A 22,122-nucleotide genomic window follows, 5' to 3' on the forward strand; every position below is an offset into this window, starting at 1 on the left:
AGGTGCAGAACTTGTTGGTGCACTCATCAATTGACTATGTAGCTACTCGTCATATAAAGTGAAGCAAAATTAATCATCTGTGTGGGAATAATAAAACTTTTTTCGGTGGAACCCGTCTAATTTAGAATCGACTCACTCACAGGGCATTAATTACGCCGCAGCCAGCCGCGTGGAGGATCATCAGTTAGTAGTGGATCGTCGAGCTGCGGAGCTCCGGAGTCCGGGTACAGTACTCTGTAAACCAAACGGCCTCAGTCTGTCATGGTCTGAGGTTTCAGGTTAGCCTCGTGAAAATCTGTCAACAAAACTGGGTTTTGGCCATCTTGCTGTAGCATCTTGTACCAACTATCACGCCCAGTTTAGCACATGTTGTGCTCAGTAAATTTCACACTGTGTTTATTGAATGACTTGTGAACTTGTTTACTTTACGAGCTGAGTGAGAGAATACAAAATCATACGGCAGCTAACTTTTTTTACACTCGACATTCAAAGACTTTTTGTAGCAGATGGGCATGGAGGAAACTAATACTGCTTCTTCTTCTACTGCTAATGCTACATCTACTCCTGCCAGTAATAACACCAAAGCAAAGATGAAGGTCTATAAGATTGTATTACTTGGACAGGGAGGTGTAGGGAAAAGTGGTGAGTATAATATAATAATTACCTCAACTTCGATGTTCGTGCAGGCTCCACTTCACTTCCGCTACACTACGCTCCACCTATCCGAACATCGAGACAAAAAACTCGCTCTGATTCTCCGAGTGACAAAGGTGGGATTTTATGGGGGTAAAATATAAAATTCATGCAACATCACGATCTTTGAAAACAATGAAAACTAATATTCTTACTTTTACACAAAGTTTAATGTCTTTTCCATGAGTATCACTGTCAGTCTCAAAATTGGTGATTTAGAGCCAACATGGAGTTCCTCACACGTATGGTATATTAAAAATTCGCTGCCGATTTCAAAACATCGCATACACATGCGCGAGGGTCTGAGCTCGGACCGAGTGAGTTTTTGGCCTCGATGTTCGGGTAGGTGGAGTGTAGTGTAGCGGTAGTGAATTGGAGAGGAGCCTGCACGAACATCGCTTGAGCATTGAGGTACATGTAATAATAATAGTTTACTGACTGTACATGTACTGTGCTTTAGTTTATAGGCCTCGTAGTCGACAGACAGTTGATTCTTATACATGTAAGTGTTTGGTACCATGAAATAGCCTTCAAAATGGACATATACTGAAGCTTTTCAACATGCACTCGTCAGAGTAAAATCGCACGAATGACTACGGTATTAAAATCTAAAACGCTCGAGCAAAGTAATATATAATAGAATAAAAGCTACACAATGGATGCTAAATGGCGAGCAGTGATTGGCTGTCAAGTAAACATGTTAGGCTTGGTACCAGCCGTATATTGAAGCGAAGCAACTAAAATAATTCAAGGGTTCTTACGAACTCTTTCTGGCGGCACAGATTCACAGAATCGGGTCTGTTGTAGCTGGATACGCTGTCTTGAGCATGCGCAAATGATTGAAACTCCTTGCTTGGGTGAGCACCTTAAAGGGCAATCCAACCCAAAGATAAACTTGTTGTAACTAGAGGAAAAAGAAAAATCAGACAAGTTGATAGGTACATGTAAAAGTTAACTTTGAACAATACCAGACAAACAATACGAAAGTTATGAATTTTTATAAGTTGTAATGTAAATACAGGTAATCATTTTACCCATTGAGACTTCAAATTGGCCACATATGTGATGTCAAAGAGGCAAGGACTACTCATCCATGTACTCCAATACATAAAAGTTTTACTTCAAATTATATTTTTCTTGGATATACATGTATAACAGTATACTACTCTTGTTTAGATTACTGCCCCAGGTGGTGGCTAGGGCCATGCTGTTTGCACGAAGGATCACAGGATTGAAACAAGGGAGGCAAACTCAAAAGCAACTTACTTTTTAGGAAGCCATGAAATATGTTTTGACTTCAGTCTTTAAGACTATATTTAAAACTTGAATTTCTAGGTAGACTATTCAAATTATTTTTATTCTATTCTTTAATCTAAATCTGGATTTGTAAAATAATCTTTGTATTCTGATTGCTCAGTGGCAGTATGAATGACAGACTTTGACAGTGCTCAAAGATTTTAATAGATTTGTAATTTGTTACAAGTACGATGATACACCAACCTTGTGGTGGACTGTACTTTCCTGGATGAAGATGAGAGCTTAACTCAAGCAGTTTTTGCAGGAAAAGTGAGCACATGTTCGTGTCAATGCCGGTTCACAACCCTTGAAGAATAGAACTCCAATGTCGGCTAAGATTTCCCAGTAAAAAAAAAAAATCATCCAGACCATGTGATATTATGTTCCCCCAGGTAAAAAAATTATCAAATGTGACTGCCGCACTTTACCCTTGGTAACCAATGCGGAGTTTCAAAGTCAATACACTCCAAAAGAAATATATTCACAAAAATGGCGTTGGCTTATGTGAAATGGTGCTTTATTTCATCATCCCAGACGAACCAAGATTGAGATAAAATACTGCAAATACAAACAAAGAAACATATAATAAATCATAATGTATATATAACAACTGAAACTAATAACTAAAGCACTAAAGAATAAACTTGCCTATTCATACAAATACTATACTACCAAGGACTCTTAATTCTACAACAGAATGAAATACGTATTGATCTACATTACTTTACAGGTTAATTAAATAAACTTATAGAGATAACTATTTTCTCATAACAGTTGATATGTCTGTTAACAAATACGATCCATTGCAAGTATGTCAGAGTTACATGTATATCGCATTATATAATACTAAAAATTACTGAAACAACTTACCAATTGGAGGCTTTAAGCAGATTACACCTTATATAGCAAACTTGTAAAATCTAGATGAGAAGCTTGTCAAAAGTACAAATTAGGAGTTCTATCTCTTTCTCTGAATCTCTGTCGCTCTCTCTCTCTCTCTGAAAACTTTGATACAACTGATAGCTGAAAGCTTTTTCTCTCTATATAAAGCATGCAGAAACTGAACCAACATAGATTATTCTTTTACTAAGTTCTAAAGTTACTTATTGTTACCCAATTAGAGTTGCTGGTACTTTGACCATGTCTTAACAGAAAACCAGACAATGAACTTGATTAACCCATTCAAATTGGAACAATATAGGGTGGACCTACAGTTTGCTCTTTGGCTTGGCTTTCTCTAAGCCTATACATTAACACATATAACCTGCCCTATGGGACTTAATGTAGAAAAGGATTAAGAATGAAACATCTAGGAAAGTGGAAATTCAATTGAAACAAAATATAACAAGAAATGTTAACGGCCTAAAAATTACATATATCTCACTGCACACTGCTGCAGTGACATCAAAGTTTCTGATATTTGGGGAAATGGATTGAATATTGCAAATTAGGCTCTTGTAGTTATACTTATATACATGTAAACCTACCATTAAAATATGAATAAGTTCCGACTATGGCTAGTTTGATAATTGCAGGATTTATTCAAAGAGAGATCAAGAAAGACCATGCCAATTTAAATGAATTTGCTTTTTTTTCTGAGATAGTAGCCTATAGTATGTAGGCGTACATATACATGTAAGTTGACAAATGATATTGACACAATTGGCAGTGTTTTTCAATGGTTGTCCATCTGAGATGACATAATTACAGATCATGAAGCCTACAAACATACATCATTATACTGCCTATAACTCTACATGAAAGTACATGTCCTTTTGTAAAGTACAGTATGTACAATGTACCACTGTGTGCTTGTGTTGGCCTGCATGTACAGTACATGTACCTTGGTAGTACCAAGGCCTGTATTAACCCCAGAAAAAAGGTGGGGCTAAGGGGGGGGGGGGCTCTTACTTGTAGCCCCACCGATTACCAGGGGTTAAGCTTAGCCCACTTTAGGTTTCAGCACAGTGGGCTAGCAGGGTAAATAGTACGGTACTATCTGGCCCTGCTAAAAAGCAGGGTTTAACCGGCTTATAAAATTGCTGTGCTACTTCTAGCAATGCAATTGCAGTGCTAAGAGATACTGTGTGAAACAAAACCGGGCTAAGGAAAAATGGGGCTAAGCATTCGCCAATCACAGAAGTCGAAATTGCTTGTTAATCACGCCCTGTGTGGCAAAATCATCAATATTCATGAGCTGTGCGATACATGTACATTGTAGTCCGAGGTTAAGGCATTACATGTAAGTTAACCCTGGCTAAGAAAATAGTGTGGGTTTAAGAAAGACAGTGTGAAACAAAAGATAGTATACCAGGGATGCTAGTTTTTAGACAAAATCCTGAATTCAGGCTCTGGCAATTCACATATTTTCAGGCCATAGTTTTGACATTTTTGTGTACAAAATATTGTATTCTAGGTAATTTTCAGGCCCTCTGATCAATTCCAACTGGCATCCCTATTCCCTAGTATATTATTGTACACTGTAGGTATAGGGTTTATAATAAGGATAGTCCAGGGTTAAGGAAATGCATTGTGAAATGCATGAAAGTGGTATTGTGATTATGGCTGTTTTAAGTTTGAATGCAAATGAATCTCCTCGAAGTTGAATAAAAAGTCTTATTTGTATGTGCAGTGCATTTATTCACATGAAGTCTATTTCATATATTTTCATTATTGTACATTTTGAGTTCTATTAAAGTGGATGCATATTTTCAGTACATCGTATGATCGTACATTGATCATTGGAACAGAAAGATGTACGTACATGTACCGGAGTGCCTGTACATTAGGTCAACAACTCTACACATGTACATGTACCTGTATGGTACAGGCAAGTGTAGCTCTATGGTACATGTATGTAGGCTTCATGGAGGGATGTCTATCGATGTTTCAAGATGGGAAGCACGGCAGCACGCATACATGTGTACATGTCAAAATATTCACTCTGCCAAATAATCAAACTTAACATGGTTTTACAATGCTTTCAAGTGTTTGTTGCATATTATGATTTTTTAAGTTGTCAAACTTATTGGGGAGGGGCAAATTGATACATTTACATTTGCCCCACCACCAGGACTGATGTCTCTGATGTATATAATAACATGTAGGCCTACATGTACATGTACGTGTACAATGTACATGTATGTATCCTTGCTTCTGCAGACAATTTCTCATGTTTGCAATATGGCCAGGGGTCCTTTCAGTTAAATGTACATGTAGACCCTATATGTGTATGTATATAATACTGGTAGTTTTGTATGTCATTGCTGAGATTCATGGTATTAATTGCCCTACCCTGGATGTGTGAGCCACAGTGTAGGTCTATAAAATACATGCACATGTGTGAAATATGCTTTGCAGGGTTTCACATCTGCTTTTTATTGCCTGGTTTGGAGTTGCCTGGGAAAATAAAGGCCTTCTACATAATACAGTACCTTTATATTGTATGACTAACAAGCTGTATCAGCCTGTATCTACATGTACATGAAGTCACAACCAAAGAAGACTGTATGGTTTGCAAACTGCTGTATTGTGGTTATATGCATGTAGGCCCTACTGTACATACTGTACAGTATGTTTATTTTTTAGCCCCCATTCCCAGAATTTTACAAAATTACAAATTCTCGGCTTGTCTACAGAAACTGCAGTACAGAACTTATTGCAAGATTGCAAGATTCATGCACATACATGTACATACATACAGACAGTATACACATTTTTTATAGCGTAGTCCATCAAGAGCAGATTAATGAAAATGTAATTCTAAAAAATTTCCAGGTTTCGTACTCTTCTGCACTTTAAAGTGACCAATTTTCTTTGTTCTCTTGGTCTATGAATGACCATGGATCTATTCCATGGAATGACCAATATCCTACATGTACAGTACCTGGTGGGTGTTTCATAGAGCTTGGAGGTCACTGCCCTGGTTGTAAGGATTTTTTTGATAGGGGGAGAGGTGAAATAGTACATGCACAAGGATGTATGCACATTGGGCCTACATTACATGATCCTCCAAAACACCAACACTTGGAATGACAACTTTAAAATGGTCGTGTACAGTATATTTTGGATCTGTGTTTTTTACGTGCTTATAGCCCAACATGTACATGTAGACCTACATGTACACATGTACATTTCTGTACATGTACATGTAGTTTGTACTTGTAGGGTCTTGCACATGTACTGTACATGTATGTACATTTACATGAATGATTAGTAGCAACTTTAGATGCAAACATACAATGAGACTGAGTAGCCTGCATGTACTGTAGGTCTACATGTATGTAGACTGACATACTGTACAGTACATGTATACATGTGTACATGTAGTAGTAGTAGACAAGCATGAAGCTATTAAGTGCTCATGTACTTAACAAGGGATCAAGTTCCCAGGCAAGTGTATACATGTATCGTGAGAATGAAATACTTTAAAGGAGTGTATGCGTACATGTACATGTTCGATGCATACATGTATCATACATGTACATGTACTTGTGTGAATTATTAGACCTAATGTACATGTACAGTGTACATACATGTAGCTCTGTAGACCTACATGTATATGTATGTACCTGTAAAGCTATCCTCCCAAAATCCACTATTAAAATTACTGTACTGCAAATCATTAGAACCCAAGTCAGTGTACATAAACATGTAGATATACACTGTATTGATATAATGAGATATACATGTACATGTATGAGGTTTTGAACATGTCGGTGAAAAGTACTGATTGCAATTTGAAATTTCATGTATAAAATCTTTTTCTCTCTTTCAGCTTTGACACTTCAGTTTGTGACACACAGCTTCCTAGAGTACCACGATCCTACGATAGGTAAGTTTGTTTTTTGAAAAATATTTTTTTTTAATCATGAATTCATTCAATATTTACAATAATAATAACATGCAACATTTATATAGGCCTAGGGCTTTATGTTTCTATGCGCGTGCTGCATACTATTACCCAGGCTTGAGCACGGCTATCCTGATCGGACGCTCGAGCATTCAAGGAATTTATTCCTACCGGGTACCCATTTACTACACCTGGGTGGAGAGTGGCAGATAAAGGCCTTGCCAAAGGTCGTGAGTGCTGTGGTGGGATTCAAACCCCAGGCCTTGTGGTTCAGAGTGCGGAGACTTCAGCCACAACACCTGTACAATCAAACAGAGGAACATACTGTACTGAAGGAAGGCATAGAAATTAAGACATGGCCATGTTTTTGCAAAGATAAAACACTGTACATAGCAAGAATTGAAATTGAAAAGGATCATTTTATTTTTCAATTTCACTGGGGGCTCAATATTTAAAAATTAGATGGACAGTCTTAAAGTGTGTAAATTCCAAAAGGGGAAAATCAGCTCCAAGATACCTTATACATACATGTACATGTACATGTAGTACAGTTTGAGTATCCCAGAGCCAAGGCACTGTAGAAAGCCAGGCCCAGGTACATTGTACTTGTAATTGTTCCTGAATTTTTTTGCCAGTAGTTTCCTGAACTTGTCTTTATTTATCTTCACAGGATGTGTGTCATATTGCCTTCATTGTTGTAGAACTACCCCTGTTTTCTCAGGAGCCACCCTCTATGTACATCCATACATGTAGTCATGTACAGTGTACACATATTACTGTACAGTATCATCAAACCATGGCCAAACCATGTTTATGACTTGTTATAAAAACCTATTTTCTCAATTATTACATATATAAAGTACACAATCAATTACAGGGCATAGTGGTTCAGTGGTTGAGTGCCTCTCCATGAATAGGTGGTCATGGGTTCAATCAAAAGGGACCATCTGCCTTCTTACAAGTCTGGAACTAAACGTACATGTACATGTATTAGAATGGAGAAAGGAAATGCATGGCCTGGTGAAAGATCAGTTACGGTAGTTTTTACATTGCATTCTGAATTTACATGTAAACAGAAATTTCAAGTGACGAAGAAAACACGAAAATCAAATCTGCCATTAAATAGAAGTTAATATAATACTCTCATTTTTCCAAATATTGCACTGTAGGTGCAATAGAACTCAAATTTGTCACATATTTAGAAATAATATTCATTGTTATTTTTGTGGTTAGTAGTACCAACCATATTAAACTTGGTACATGTTTTCAAATTGTATATAGGCCTCCAAGTTTCCCAAAGCGAGGGTCTTTTTTGTGGCCTTGGAGAAAGAAGAATACAAATGTACTTTGACCATGCTCACTGATATTCTGTACAGTATGCATACTATGCATAATGTTGAACCAGATAAAGAACAAAATAAGATGAGATTTCACTTGGATTTCTCCTCTGGATGAACTCTGTGGCCCTCTTCAAGTACCCTCACCAAGTCGTAGACCGGCGGCACGTACGGCATAGATAAGAGCTCCAATCTACGCACAGGGAGCAGTAATTGACTGTGAGAGGGTGTTTTGGCCTCTCTTCTGCTCTCTCTCTCCTTGCACGTCATACTTGTTTTGCATTCGCCCCTCTACATTTCCTGCATTTATTAAAACCACAACTAAGCAAAGAGAGAGAGAGAGAAAAAATGAAAGAATACAGTGTATGTTCCAAACAAACAAATCATACAGGGTTGAAGGCCTGCATCTGCATTGCTGTGCAAATCCATTAATTTTTTGCTCATGTACGTGAAGTACAGTACATGTGCAGTACAAATGTTTATCCAAGTTTCTTTGAGGTATTTCCAAGATCTTCTACCTTTATGGACCCAGCTACATGTATCAATTCATATTGCATACTGACATAATGCAGGCCTGCATAATGTACATGTACATGTAGTCAACATGATAGTAAATTGCCAATTCGTCCACTGCCAGCTTGTCCACTCACCCCATGGTCTACCTCCATAATGCCATTCCGTCCTTCAACATTTCATCTAACAACCATTTGGTCCAATAAACATTTTGTCCAATTATCACTTCGTCTAATCACCAGTTCGTCTATGACCAATTCGTCTCATAACCAGTTGGTCTAATTTTCATTTTATTTTCATTCATTTTGCCCAATCAACACTTAGTCTAATTAGACCAACTGGTATGGCTATTGGACCAACTGGTTATTAGACAAAATGGCAGATTAGACCATGTGGATATGGCATGGATGTACTGATGGTAGACCAAATGATAGTAGACGAGTTGGCAGTTAGGCGGCTTGGCATTGGACCAAATTGAAATGAAAATCCACCGTGATTTATAAATTGTATGTCCATGGGAGGTGCATGGTGGAAATTAAAAAAATATTTTGTCCAGGATATTGCACAAATAAGCAAGATAAAAAAATCCCATTAATCTTGGTCCTCGTTAATCAAAAGACACAATCAAGTACAATTGATTGCAACTCATTACACTCAAATAAACACCCAAGTGAGACTAGAATAAATTACTACTTTCATGACTCTATCCCAGGTACTAATTTCTGTGTTCCTTTAGAATTACTGAGAATAGAAGACTTTGTAGATATTCCCACAGCTATTTTGTTTGAGAAGATCCGGGATCGTAGTTTCATACACTTCATTTTTGAGAGTCCTGTTGTCAGATACATGCATATGAAAGTGATTACAATGAATGAATTCATATAACATAAATGAATAAATTGATTAAAATTCCAAGGGTAGCTGTCATAAACTTGGCTATCTTCTTTATGATTGAATTGTATTTATTTTTGCCTTTTATACATGTAGGTAGGCCTCCATGTATTTAGAATTGATACTAATTAATTACTTTTTAATATAAATCCTACAGGTACAAACCAGAATTTGAATGAGATCGTGCTGCCATATGCAGTAGGAACAAGGATAGAAAAACAAAATCAATAATTTTTTTATATTTTACAGTTAACACCTCCAAAGACCAGCTGATCAGGGATTTTCACAAGTTCACTAAAGTGTAATAATAATAAGCTACTGAAATCCTTGCATCTGACTGGCTCAGAGCAAAATAAGTTTGTGAGACTCTCCCCAGTTCCCCCATTTTTAATGTACCTGCATGTATACATGAGATCATATTATTTTTTTCACTGTATACAGCTTTGAGTGCGATGCTCTATATTAAAATAAATGTACATGCCTCTCTCTACCCGGGTGTATGTGTATAACCATAAAAGGCTATGTACAGGCATTTCTTGAAAACTGAGCTGCACACTGTACAGTAGAGTAGCATCTAGAGTCTCTTTTGATATTTGATTGCCTTTTAACACCTGTGATGGGTGCATGTGAATTCTTTTATATTCTCATTTTTCTCTTTTCCTGCAATTTTTACAGAGGATGCGTATCTTCAGCAAGCTGTCATCGATGGTGAAGTAGGTCAGCTGGACATCCTAGATACAGCTGGACAGGTAAATATTGGCTCCTACAATTTATTGCACTACAGCCCACTAATACTGTATTCTTCATAAATGTATGATGTAATTTGTGCAGACATTACACATGTAAAGATAACTTTAGCCCGAAAGGATATGCATTCCTTGCCCAAAACATTAGATACACGTACAGTAATAATATGGACTTAAAATCATTGATATTTTTTTTCATGTTGATTCAATAAAACACATGAAAAATATTATTACATTCTAAATAATACCAATAATTTGTTTTGAAGATTCTTGATGATTCAGGAAAAGTGGGTAGCTTTACATGTACACTTATACAGGCTTATTTGGCCAGTGAATTCACTGGTGTTAAGCAAAAAGTCCAACTAGCAGTAGAAAATTTCAAACAAGTCATTTTATAATGTTTGAGCAAATTTCCGATTCAAGATTGAGAATGTGATCAAGTTTTCATTAAATAAACATGTATGTACCAATCAATAGCTCTGTAAAGGTGATCAGACCTCAAATATCATAATTTCCCATTATTGAAAGTATACATACATGTATGTACATTATACATGCATGATTTATCAATAAAAATGAATTGCAATTATAATACACATGTATACAAACAAAGAAAGGAGTCGTTTTATTTTTACTATATCTGAAATGAATTTGTCCACACACCTATTGATGTTGTGATGACATACAATATATGGGTCAGTTTACAATGCAAGGTAACAGGAAGGGTGGAGAGATGTACACCTTTCCTATGTAAAACTGTTTTGGGATAAAAATATTTCATACATGTACACAGGCCTACCTGTACACCAGACAATTCCACACAAAAGTGCTAATTTCTCCCCAAAATACATGTATGCATATCTTTTACATGTAGATTGGCCTTTCTGTTGATTGTCTCATAACAAGATGATATCATGCTATTTTACATGATACATGTAATTATCTCAAAGTTTGTATGTTTTTTTAAAGGTAGATGGTCAAGAGCCAAGTACACCTTAAAAAAACATACAAACTCAGGACTTAAATTTGCATTTTAGTACAAACAGTATAAATATCTACATGTACATGTAATCAATTATCAAAATTCCAAATTATCTATTAAATATCTGTAGGACTACATGTACATGGAAATGTACAGTATACTCAATACTTCTACATTTACAACACTCTCAGACACTGACACACAGCTTAAACTTGAATGATATTATAAAACGGGTTCAAGGATGTAGCCAGTGGTGAGTGCGTATTCAAGTCACATGTTCATGCTTTTATGCGCAACCTTCCAGTCGTGCATTTTTCGTGCAGCACTGTGCATTTTTTGTGCAGCACTGTGCATACATTTCTGGTTTTCCAACTAAAATTTCAAAATCAGAGTTTTGGTTTCTGGTCTATAATGAGAGTTGTGCAATTTTTTTGCAGCATTAGTTCCAATAGCACGTAAAATTGATACGCGTTCAGTAAAAGAGGCTGGCTAGGATTTTGATGCGCTTACTTAGGTGCGCATAGTAGATATGCCTGTGATGTCAGAATTGACAGTCTTGTGATTTCTTCGTCTGTGCGATCGTACACAAGTACGAGGGATTTGAACAAGATTTCCATGAAAAATTCAATTTGCCGACCCGTTTTTAAAACAATTAATGCACATTTTAAGATTCGTGATGTTAGTGATGATGCGAGCAACTCTCGGTCATTCACAATATTATGCAAAAGCACTCGGCGCAACCGCCTCTCGCTGCTGCATCGTCATAACACACTCATAAATGTGCATTAATTGTATAATAATACATGTTTATGTACTTGCTTTATGTAACGCTTAACACTTACAGTGATGCAGTATGATTCCCCTGGCTTTAGCAGTGCAGCTGTTATGCAATCATGCGTTTGAAGGAATACATGTGAATTCCTGCCAAGTACTCATTTACCTCACCTGGGTTGAGTGCAGCACAATATGGATAAATTTCTTGCAGAAGGAAAACATGCAATGGCTGGGATTCGAACCCACATCCCTTTGATGCAAGAAGAGGGTCAACTTAATCACTAGTTAAACGATCTTGAATTCTTTATGTGAACTTTATTTTATTTTTTTATTATTTTATTTGGCAGAATATCAAACAAGTAAAATACAATGATAAAAAATAATTATTACAATAATACAGTAACATAAAAATAATAAAACAAGGGATTCACCTGGATGAGCTGCCAGGCATTGGGCAAAGTTAACCAAATAACTATAGTCCGCTGCTCGCCCTAACCCATACCCCATCCAGGTGAATCCACTGTAGTATTTTCATGCGAAATAAACATAGCATGAAATTTCATTCAAAATTACATGATATAACAAAATGTTCAATTACTCAGAATCAAAACATAAAATCATACAAACTAGTATCAATAAATACACTGCATTAAAAGGTAAGAAACTGAATAACAGATATATGCTGACCAATTGTCTGAATTAATTTTGGTTGGCTTTGTTGTGCAATTCGGTATGAGATTATAAATGTGAACTTTATTTTTCATACATTGTATTGAGTTAAAAACTTTCATGTGGCTTCCAAAAAGTAAATTTTCACATCCTGTTGTGTCAGTGTGGGATTCAAGGTTATTTTGTTTTTATTGTCTTTGGGGTCAAAGTTCATGCATTTCCTAGAATCTTCACCAGAAAGTGGAGATGACTTGATCTGAAAATCAATCAAAATTTAGTAGGGAATGGTGACTGAAAAAAATAAACTCATCACAGCAACAAATTACTGTATACTGTACATGTAGGTAAGATCCAGTAAATTATCTTCACTTGCAACCACTGGTTGAATAGATTGTATGTGTACAATGACATGAAGGGGTCCTCGAAAAATATTATCTACCAAGAAGAGATAGTGCATTGTAAAACAACTGACCTGGGTTTCTCAATATACAGAATCTGGTATGGAATATGGTATGCAAAATTGAATCAATTATCATAATACGCTGTAATCATATGGTGCATATCCATATTTTTAAGTGTTTTTTAATCAAAACGGTAGATAATAAAATGTGATTTTTTTTTTTTGCATTTTCACCACCCCCCAAAAAAGGAATACTGATCAGACATGATATTTGAATTCTAATAGAACAGAAAGAATTCATACTGAACAAAATTGATATCATTTGTATGTCAAATAGAACAGAAAGAATACTGAACAAAATGAATATTATTTGAATGTCAAAACAGAACAGAAAAAATACTGAACAAAACAAAACAGAAAGAATAATGAACAAAATGAATATTATTTGAATGTCAAAACAAAACAAAAACAAAACTGAACCAAATGAATATTTGAATTTCAAAGGATCACAAGGAATGAATAGTACAGAAGTAAATGAAAACATATTTTTTATGTAGACCTCAAACTTATACCCCTTTCATAAACCCAATTAAAATGAATTAGGCGGCTAATAGCAGCATAATTTGGTCGTAAAATTGGAGGAGGACAAGAGTTATCCGCATTACTCTGATGCTGCTATTATCCGCATAATAGCGGCATCGGGATATTAAAGATTTTGAGTTTATGAACGCATTTCCAAATAATGCGGATAATTGCCATGGTGCGGTCACAAGGTCACCCTTTTCCAACACAACCGCATCGGAGGGGGAGTGTCCACCCCCACAGAAATTTTCAAGCTTGCGGCAAGCGTGTTACTAGCTTGCGTAAGCTTGCGGCATGCTAGTAACTAGCATGCGGCTAGCTTAATAAGCGTGTAATATGTGTGCAGAGTAATAGTTAAGCGATCTTTTAGCGAGCAGGGACTGTTCGCTAGCATGCACTCGCTTATTAAGCGAGCGCCCTGCTAGTCGCATGCTAGTTACTAGCAAGCGGCACGCTTAAATTTCTGTAGGGGCAGTTGTCATGGCGATTATCCGCCTTTTTCAGGACGGGCGCTCGTAAAAATAATGCGGCTTATTTTCGGAGTTTATGAACGCAATTTTTATTGAATTATCCGCATTACTCTTAGGCGGCTAATTGGAGGATAGGTTTATGAAAAGGGTATGAGTGTCAATTTTTCTTGTTCTATGATTGAGCAGGTTTGTCTCTGACTAGCTTGATTAATAAGATGCTTAGACTAAAGCTCACTCCCTGTAGAGCCGCACCTCAGGATTAAGATTTAAATCACTCTAGTGGAAGTCTTTATTAGACTATAGTACATCTATTACAGTCCTCATTATTTAGTTTCCAGCATTGGAATTAAAATGATAAATTCATTTCTACCCAATGGTATACTCCCAGGCTTATCCCTAAGCTAGGTTACCATTACAACACCCATCTTAATACATCCTTAAGCTGGAACACCCTAATTAATTCACTCAAATCTGTCGGTGAGATATCATTTCCTACTGGGTTTGCATGTGCTGTGATCACACTCCCGGATCAGCTCATTTCCAATGCGGAATCACATGCAGCCAAGCGCCTCTGTCAGCTGATTGTTTGTACATGTAGCCTGGTCTCAAGAAGAAGTTAGTTTTAGTCTTTTTTCACATACATGTACATGTATGCAATGATTGAAAATGTGTTTCTAATGTGATCCCATTTTGCTTTTCAGACTGATGGTTAATTGATTAAATATCAATTATTGGATAAAAGAGAATGTGTATTGTGAAAATGCTTTTGATTACAGTTTAGGGGTCAGGGAACAGTTTTGAAAATGGGGGGGGGGGATGGCGGACCATGCAAAAATGACAACCAGTTGGTTATTTTTTGTGGTTTTATTTTATACACATTTTTTGAAAAAAATAACCATCCCAGTTGCAGTTGATAAATTGGAAAAATTTGAATAATTTGGAATAATTTGAACATTAGCTTTAATTGGCGCTTACCGTTTTGAAATGTACGATTTATGTTTAGATATTTAAGGAATTCTATAGCTGGCAAGAGTACCTTCTCATGATCAAGACATCAAGGTGACCCATGGGTCATTCAAATAGAGAAATGTGAAAGCCTTTTATTGTTACTTCAGCTGCATGAAATGTGGTCCACTTCAAAACAAATAAGTAGATTGAATTCATGCCCGTGGGCCCTCACTCTGCACACAGACTTGAACTTTATCATTCCCAGGACGAAATTGGGGTTGGAGTTCTTGCTTCTATTTCACCCTCAGTTTTCAGAGCTTTCACACGTGCAATTGGTTGCATGCTTACAGTATGCTGGCATTTGAATTGTGGAGCAAAACCATACATGTACAGTATGTACATGTACACACAAGCAGATCCCATTATTGAATTGATACCAAGATGTACATCATCAGAAAAAGGATGAGAATTACTATATGCATGGAGGTATAATTTAAAGAGTGAATCGTCATGGTTTGTGTAGGCCTAATACTCCATCTTTTTTCATATTTGTAATATTGTCAACTCATCATAGTACAACATGTACACTGTATGTAGTACTGTTCAGCAGAATTCATTGAATGACTTGAAGTACGGTACACTCAACTACCAAGCTGTTTATTGTAGGAATACAGACCTGTACAAGAACATGTACAATAAACACACTCTAGTAATAATCAAATTCAATATCAATTCATGTATGTACATGTAGGGCTAGGCCTAGAATTTTTTTTGTGAATTCTAACTTTAGACTGAATGATATGGCTCTTTAAATACAATTTAACATATTCAGGTATACCCTTTTATGCAAAGAAAATATTACCACTCAGATCTGCCTCTCTAGTCCCTTCATATAAAAGTTGTTTCATTATTTTTGGAAGTTGGAACACCCGGCTGAAAAAGGTTCCAAGTTCACCGAGTGCTCTACCCTAGAGTTGTTAGGCCCATTACTGCAACCCTAGAATGCAGTTCAGTGGAATTGGAACCTGGTAATGAATAGAAAGTTTAGTTTTGTTTGATATGTGATGATCATGGGAATAGATGGGATGATGTCTTCTCATACTGAAAGTGATTTTAAAGATTGAGATTGATTGGAGCCGAGTTCAGTAGGTTAACTGCATCTTTTGTTTTCAAGATTTTGCACAAACAATTCTCTTTCTATCTAACCGCATGTTGACTGCTTTGAATCTACACTTTATACCCTAGAAGCATGGTTTTCAATGATGTTTAGTTCAAACCATGGTTGTGTTCTAGCAATTTTTTTTGTCGTTCATGAAACTAAACGTCTTTTAAAATGCAAACTCAACTGTGTTTTTAATCTGACGAAATATGGATGTTGTTCTATCCTGGTCCTTCCTCAGGTTCGGACATGTGCTGTAATGCACTTTCAGGGTGACCTTTACATGTACTTCCTGGGTCAAAATTACTACATGTATTGTGGGCTCAAAAAATTGTTTTAATTTCTACATGTAATTCTTGTTGTTGTTTGTGATCTTACAGATGCAGTTTAATATTTGATTTTATACATGTAGGGCTATTTGCTCTGTAAACATGTGGATGTGAATAGAAGTTCCATTCACAGGCCTATGATTTGATTTTGTTTCATTAAAATCACTTTATTGCACTAGGTAGAAGATGCGATAGGCCTACCGTATATTTTTGCAATTCATATGTACATGTAGACCAACTGCATGTATTAGCAATAAATATTATTTTTAAAATTCATTATGTAATCAGCTTTTACATGTACATGTTATAGACATGTTTTAACCAGACCCCTCCTTCATGCATGTACAATGTAGGCCTACATGTACATGTATTTGAACATACATGTACATATGTAAAAATGTCTAATAAATGTATACTACATGTATAACATGTGAAAAAGTATGGTATTACCATAAACACTATTTGGGAAGATTCAGTCATGAAACAGTCATACAAATGTACATTGTTATTTTTTCCACTGGTACATGTATATTTCTTTAACACACCCTTGTCTACACAATAAAGGCAGCATTGTCATTGAAAAACACATGGGCTCACGTGAATTTACAGAAAATTACAGAAACCATTTCACAACTGTAGGCTAATAATCCACACACACGCCCTATTGTGCATGTTATTATTCAGAGTTGTTTATGTTTTTGTATTGGATCATGTGACAAAGGGGATAAGGTGGCCTGTATTCCACAAATAAATCACAATGCAGTTATGAATCATCCCTTGCTCATACAAAAAAAAACACCCAGTTATGTGCACTCAGTGGTTGACAAGTTGGTCAAGCTACAGGGAGGCGTGCTATTGTGTGCTGCTAAACCGTGGTTCGTTTTGCACACAACCCATTATTCCTGTGCAGTGGGTGCTTCCAAACAGACCTCACCACAATAATGATGCATATCATGTAGAAGTCGAGGCTGGCCCAGACCTACATGTACTTGTCATTTGAGTTCATTTCTATAAATAGTGATTGTACACATGTAGTGTTTTTTTTTACAATTTGAGTCTTGTGTATAATTATGTACAATGTACCTGACGGGTGTAATTATTTGTTATATATTTTTTTAATTTACCTCAAGTTTAAGATCGGTTTATTCAATTGATGTCAAATACAAAGCCAAATACAATCGTACAAATGAAATTACATGTAAAATGGTAAGGATCAAATTGAACCAATCTTGCTACATGTAGAATTGACCGTGTTTATAAAAAGCATTATTTTAAATGCTGGGACAAATAATAATACCTTCTTTATATGATAAAATACACTGTAGGCCTACTTTGCAAAGCAAATTGTAATTCTGAATACGGAGAATGATAGAAGACACTGGTGACCTGGAGGAGGGTAACGTGTCCTGGTTGAGGCAGTGCAAGCAGGGAGATTGTATTACCCCTTTGTGATAGGCATGACAATTACATTGAGCCAAGGCTCTGTGTGCTGCCCTGGATAGATGCATGGAGATCCCTGGGAAAGGAGGGTGGAGGGGGGATGAGAGGGGGAGAGAGAGCCAGGAAGAGGGGAGAGAGCCAGGGAGAGGAGGAGAAAGAGGAGGAGGTGCTAGGGGTAAAATGTACAAGGGTTCATATGGTTGCGTACATGTATGTGCCTTCGAAATGGGAGAAAGGGCTGATGAGGTCAGGAGACAGTACAAACATGAAAGGCAGAGGGAGAAAGGAAGAGAGGGAAAGAGAGTTAGAATTAAGCCTATACATGTACAAGAAATATTGTATTGAAGGTACCAGTTATTGATAAGATGGAGGGAAGAATTGCTACATGTACCTCATGAGGAAGAGAAAGAAAAGGACAGGGCTAATGATTATAAAAGGGACTGATGCCATGTAGCTGGAAGAAGACAAAAATGGAGAAAGACCTTAAAGTAGGGCAGACGAAAACAAGGAAGGGAGAAGAAGAAGACGAAGAGGAGATGGAGGAGGGATAAAAAAGAGGAGTAAAAAGAAAAGACAAAGCAGTAGTAGAAGATGGGGAAGAAGGAGGAGGGGATAAACTATATGTACATGTAGAACAAAGAGATGCCTCTCTCGTGTCAATTTTCATTCAAGATGACAGATCCCATATAGGGCAATGACCCATAATATATTGTATGAAACATGCACACAAAGGGAAGAGGTTATATGAAGTTCAAACTCCTGCAAAATTAATGTACAATTCTTAATCCATTCACTTTTTATATTAGAGTGGAAATACATATTTTAATTTTGTATGTAAATAGTAAAATTGAAATAAATAATGACATTTCTTCTTTGAAAAATCTTTTTTTTAATGCCATAGGCCTTTAAAAGTAGACTGTTTGAAAAGATGCCAACCTTCACATACTGTATTAAAAAAGTTACTCTGAGAGGAATAAACATAAAGAAAAGGATTCTGTTAAAGAAAAATTGCAAATTTTCTATGTAAGGAAAACATTTTTATAGGAGTAGCATGACTATTTTTTGCGGAAAAAAACCCCAAACAAATCTGGAAAAAAGAATGGTTTGCATCCCTATGTACATGCAAATGTGTGTAATCATAAGGGAAACCAAGATCTAACTGTCTTTCAAAGCTCACCAAGTACAGCCTTTAGATTTGTTATGCACAGCATTACATGTACAGTACATGTACATGCATCTGTTTATTTAAAAAAGCAATGTATCATGCAAGATGTGCATGTCAGCACAATGCATGATTGGATGGATATAGAGATGATTATATTACAATTCTTGAGAAGCTCCTCTCTGTATAATTGATGCAGGATAAGATTTCACCAAGATTATTTTTTCAATACAGATAATATTTCACTGATTTGATTCATAATAGAATCACATATACATGTATTTATGAGCTTGAAGATTTGATAAACCCACACATTGAACAGGATTCCAAGCCCATCCAGGAAAATTATTTTACTTTTTTCCAGTCATAGAAAAATCATGGAATTTGATCAGGGAATTTTGATCAGTCCAAAAGTCAAAAGCATGGTAGTCAGACTTTTTTGTTGCATATTTTGTTGCATATCAAAACAACATCCATTGATTGACTGGCTATGGTGGTACTAATTAGTTTTACATTATTATTTTTGTACTGAAAATACATGTAATTCACTTTCACAACTTAGAAAACATGCGAAACTAGAAATGGGTTTGAATAAGGGAATTTTTAAACGTCATCAGGGAAAAATGAGGGAATTTGTTTTCTTGAAAAGCTGGGAATCCAGTTAAAAATGGTGTATTGCACATTTGTTTTTCATCAGTATGTGATTTCCCTGTAACATAACCCACCACCCATATTCCCTATTGTACCAGAAAGAACAACACGATATTTGACAATAAGATAATGAGTATACCGGTAACAGAATTTTAACATATTTCAAGGTAATCAAACCTCATCTTCATTCCCTATTTTCATTTTACTTTGTCTTACAGGCCGAGTTCACAGCAATGCGTGATCAGTACATGAGGAGGGGTGAGGGATTCATCATCTGTTATTCTATTACAGATAGGAGGAGCTTCCAGGAGGCTGCAGAGTTTAAGAAAGACATTGAAAGAGTCAGAAACAGAGAGGATATACCTATTGTCCTCGTCGGAAACAAGTATGACCTTGAGCAATATCGAGTGGTACGTGTCTTCTTTTTTCATTCGTTCTTATTTTTTCTGTATTCTTTAAGAGTAAATTTGTTAATATTATGAAATAAGGAAAAAAGTTTTTATTGCTGATTTTAGAATGGTAAATTGATGAATTCAGAAATAAAAGTCTGAGGTTGATATTACAAAGATCAGATTTATTCATGGCAGGCCATTCTAAACACTGGTTTACTTGTATATTCCTGTTATTCAGCTGTCCATTGTGGTGCAGTATGTCACGTAGCAATGAAAGAAGGTTAAAGGAGAGTAGAGATTAATCTTTCTTTTAATATATACAGGTTCCCTTCCCTTTATAAATACTAGTACATTCATGGTGAAAGTAACCAGTACAGCTCGAAATGAAATATACTCAGTATGTCTTGAAAATAACTATGATGGATGGTGTATCTATTGATGTAATCTCTGCAAAAAAGAAAAAAAGTAAGCAGGAGCTATATGTGTAGAGTCATTTGTTATCGGGTGATAGGATAAATTGAGATAAATGAATCTGCAATTAGTTAGCCATCTTTTCTTGTTTCTCTTGTTTCATTGAAACTTAAGGTTCAACCTGAAGAAGGCCATGCCTTGGCTCGGGAGTTCAACTGTCCTTTCTTTGAGACTTCGGCAGCTCTGAGGCACTTTGTGGACGATGTCTTCCACACTCTTGTCAGGGAAATCAGGAAGAAGGAACGGGCGGAGATCCAGGCACTGGAGAAGCGGTCAAAGAGAAAGAGCCGGGGCATGAGTCTGCACAAGATTGCCAGGAGAGTGTTCAAGAAGCAACAGAGCGGGTCGTCATCGTCGTGAGCCAATAACTGACAGAGTAAATTAATAGGAGATCAGAGACTCCCCTCCGCCTAGCACGCTCTATCTCTCAATCTCTCTCCCTGTATTATGTGTGTGACTCAAAGCTAGGGAGTGGCAGCCTGTGATGCATCTGTGGTTTGTGTGTCACCCCAAGTAAATCATTGAACGGCTTCGTTGTCATCGTGCGAGAGATGCGGCGCCCCCCATGAGGGAAGCACATCATCAGAGACCTTGTGAAAGGACAGAACCCCTGTGAAGTCTGCCATCCTGGATAATTAACCAGAGTATATTAATGGTGTTACAAAGAGGCTCCACAAACGCAATCCTCTAGCCCCTTACCATGGCAGTCTACTGTGTGTCACTAAAATGCCAAGGAACTTGACACCTGTTGAACAGATGGAAATGTTAGTGAAAAACAAAAGGTCAAAAGGTTGCCTATAAACTAAATACATGAAAGTGAAGAGAGAAACAAAAACAATGACAAAATATATGCTGCCCAGCTATCTCCAAAGTTACAGACTCTTGAAAATATTGGGAAAAGAGCCAGAATTTTTGAAGGTTGATGGGACTTTCAGTTTCAGATGAAAATGCTGCAACATGTTTAGTATGAAAAGAATTCCCTCGGAGACTGCTCGAGGAAGTAAATGCCTGTGGGGATGTATATTCTAAAGAATGGGTTCGTCAGAACATTTAAAGACATTTTGATATTGGGATGATCAGAAAATGTTGCATATGTGTGGATGGATATGCACAATTTTAGTCAACCTCTTTAAGGTTTCTGCATGTTAGATGAATTTTTTGAACTCTTCTCTGTTTCGTGTTTCTGTTTATTTTGTATCCAAGTGTTGTTCGTTGTTCACATTCACACTCTGGCCCGTATTCTAAGGTCGGTTTAACTTAAACTCAGGTTTAAATTTGTGGTTTAAGTATTGGAAGCTAAAAGTATCCAAATTTTTATTAAGTTGTATGTTTTACTGTGCTCTTTCCTGATTCATCGATGGTGAA

General features: G+C 36.5%; 1 protein-coding gene and 1 long non-coding RNA gene across 2 annotated transcripts; one reads left to right on the plus strand and one right to left on the minus strand.

Moving 5' to 3' along the window:
• The first annotated feature begins 279 nt into the window (after positions 1-279).
• LOC121415826 (GTP-binding protein Rit1-like) lies at positions 280-21,960 on the plus strand. Its single transcript, XM_041609171.1, has 5 exons — positions 280-642; positions 6,767-6,823; positions 10,258-10,331; positions 20,113-20,304; positions 20,872-21,960. The coding sequence occupies exons 1-5, from the start codon at positions 507-509 to the stop codon at positions 21,115-21,117; spliced, it is 705 nt and encodes a 234-aa protein (XP_041465105.1). The 5' UTR covers positions 280-506; the 3' UTR covers positions 21,118-21,960.
• On the minus strand, positions 2,399-3,387 carry LOC121415827. The gene is made up of 2 exons (XR_005970064.1): positions 2,860-3,387; positions 2,399-2,547 (listed from the first exon to the last, which is right to left on the minus strand). It is a non-coding gene; the product is annotated as an uncharacterized LOC121415827 (long non-coding RNA).
• Positions 21,961-22,122: the final 162 nt, after the last annotated feature.

The sequence above is a fragment of the Lytechinus variegatus genome, chromosome 5 (assembly GCF_018143015.1).
Source record: "Lytechinus variegatus isolate NC3 chromosome 5, Lvar_3.0, whole genome shotgun sequence".
In the NCBI taxonomy this organism is placed as follows: Eukaryota; Metazoa; Echinodermata; class Echinoidea; order Temnopleuroida; family Toxopneustidae; genus Lytechinus; species Lytechinus variegatus.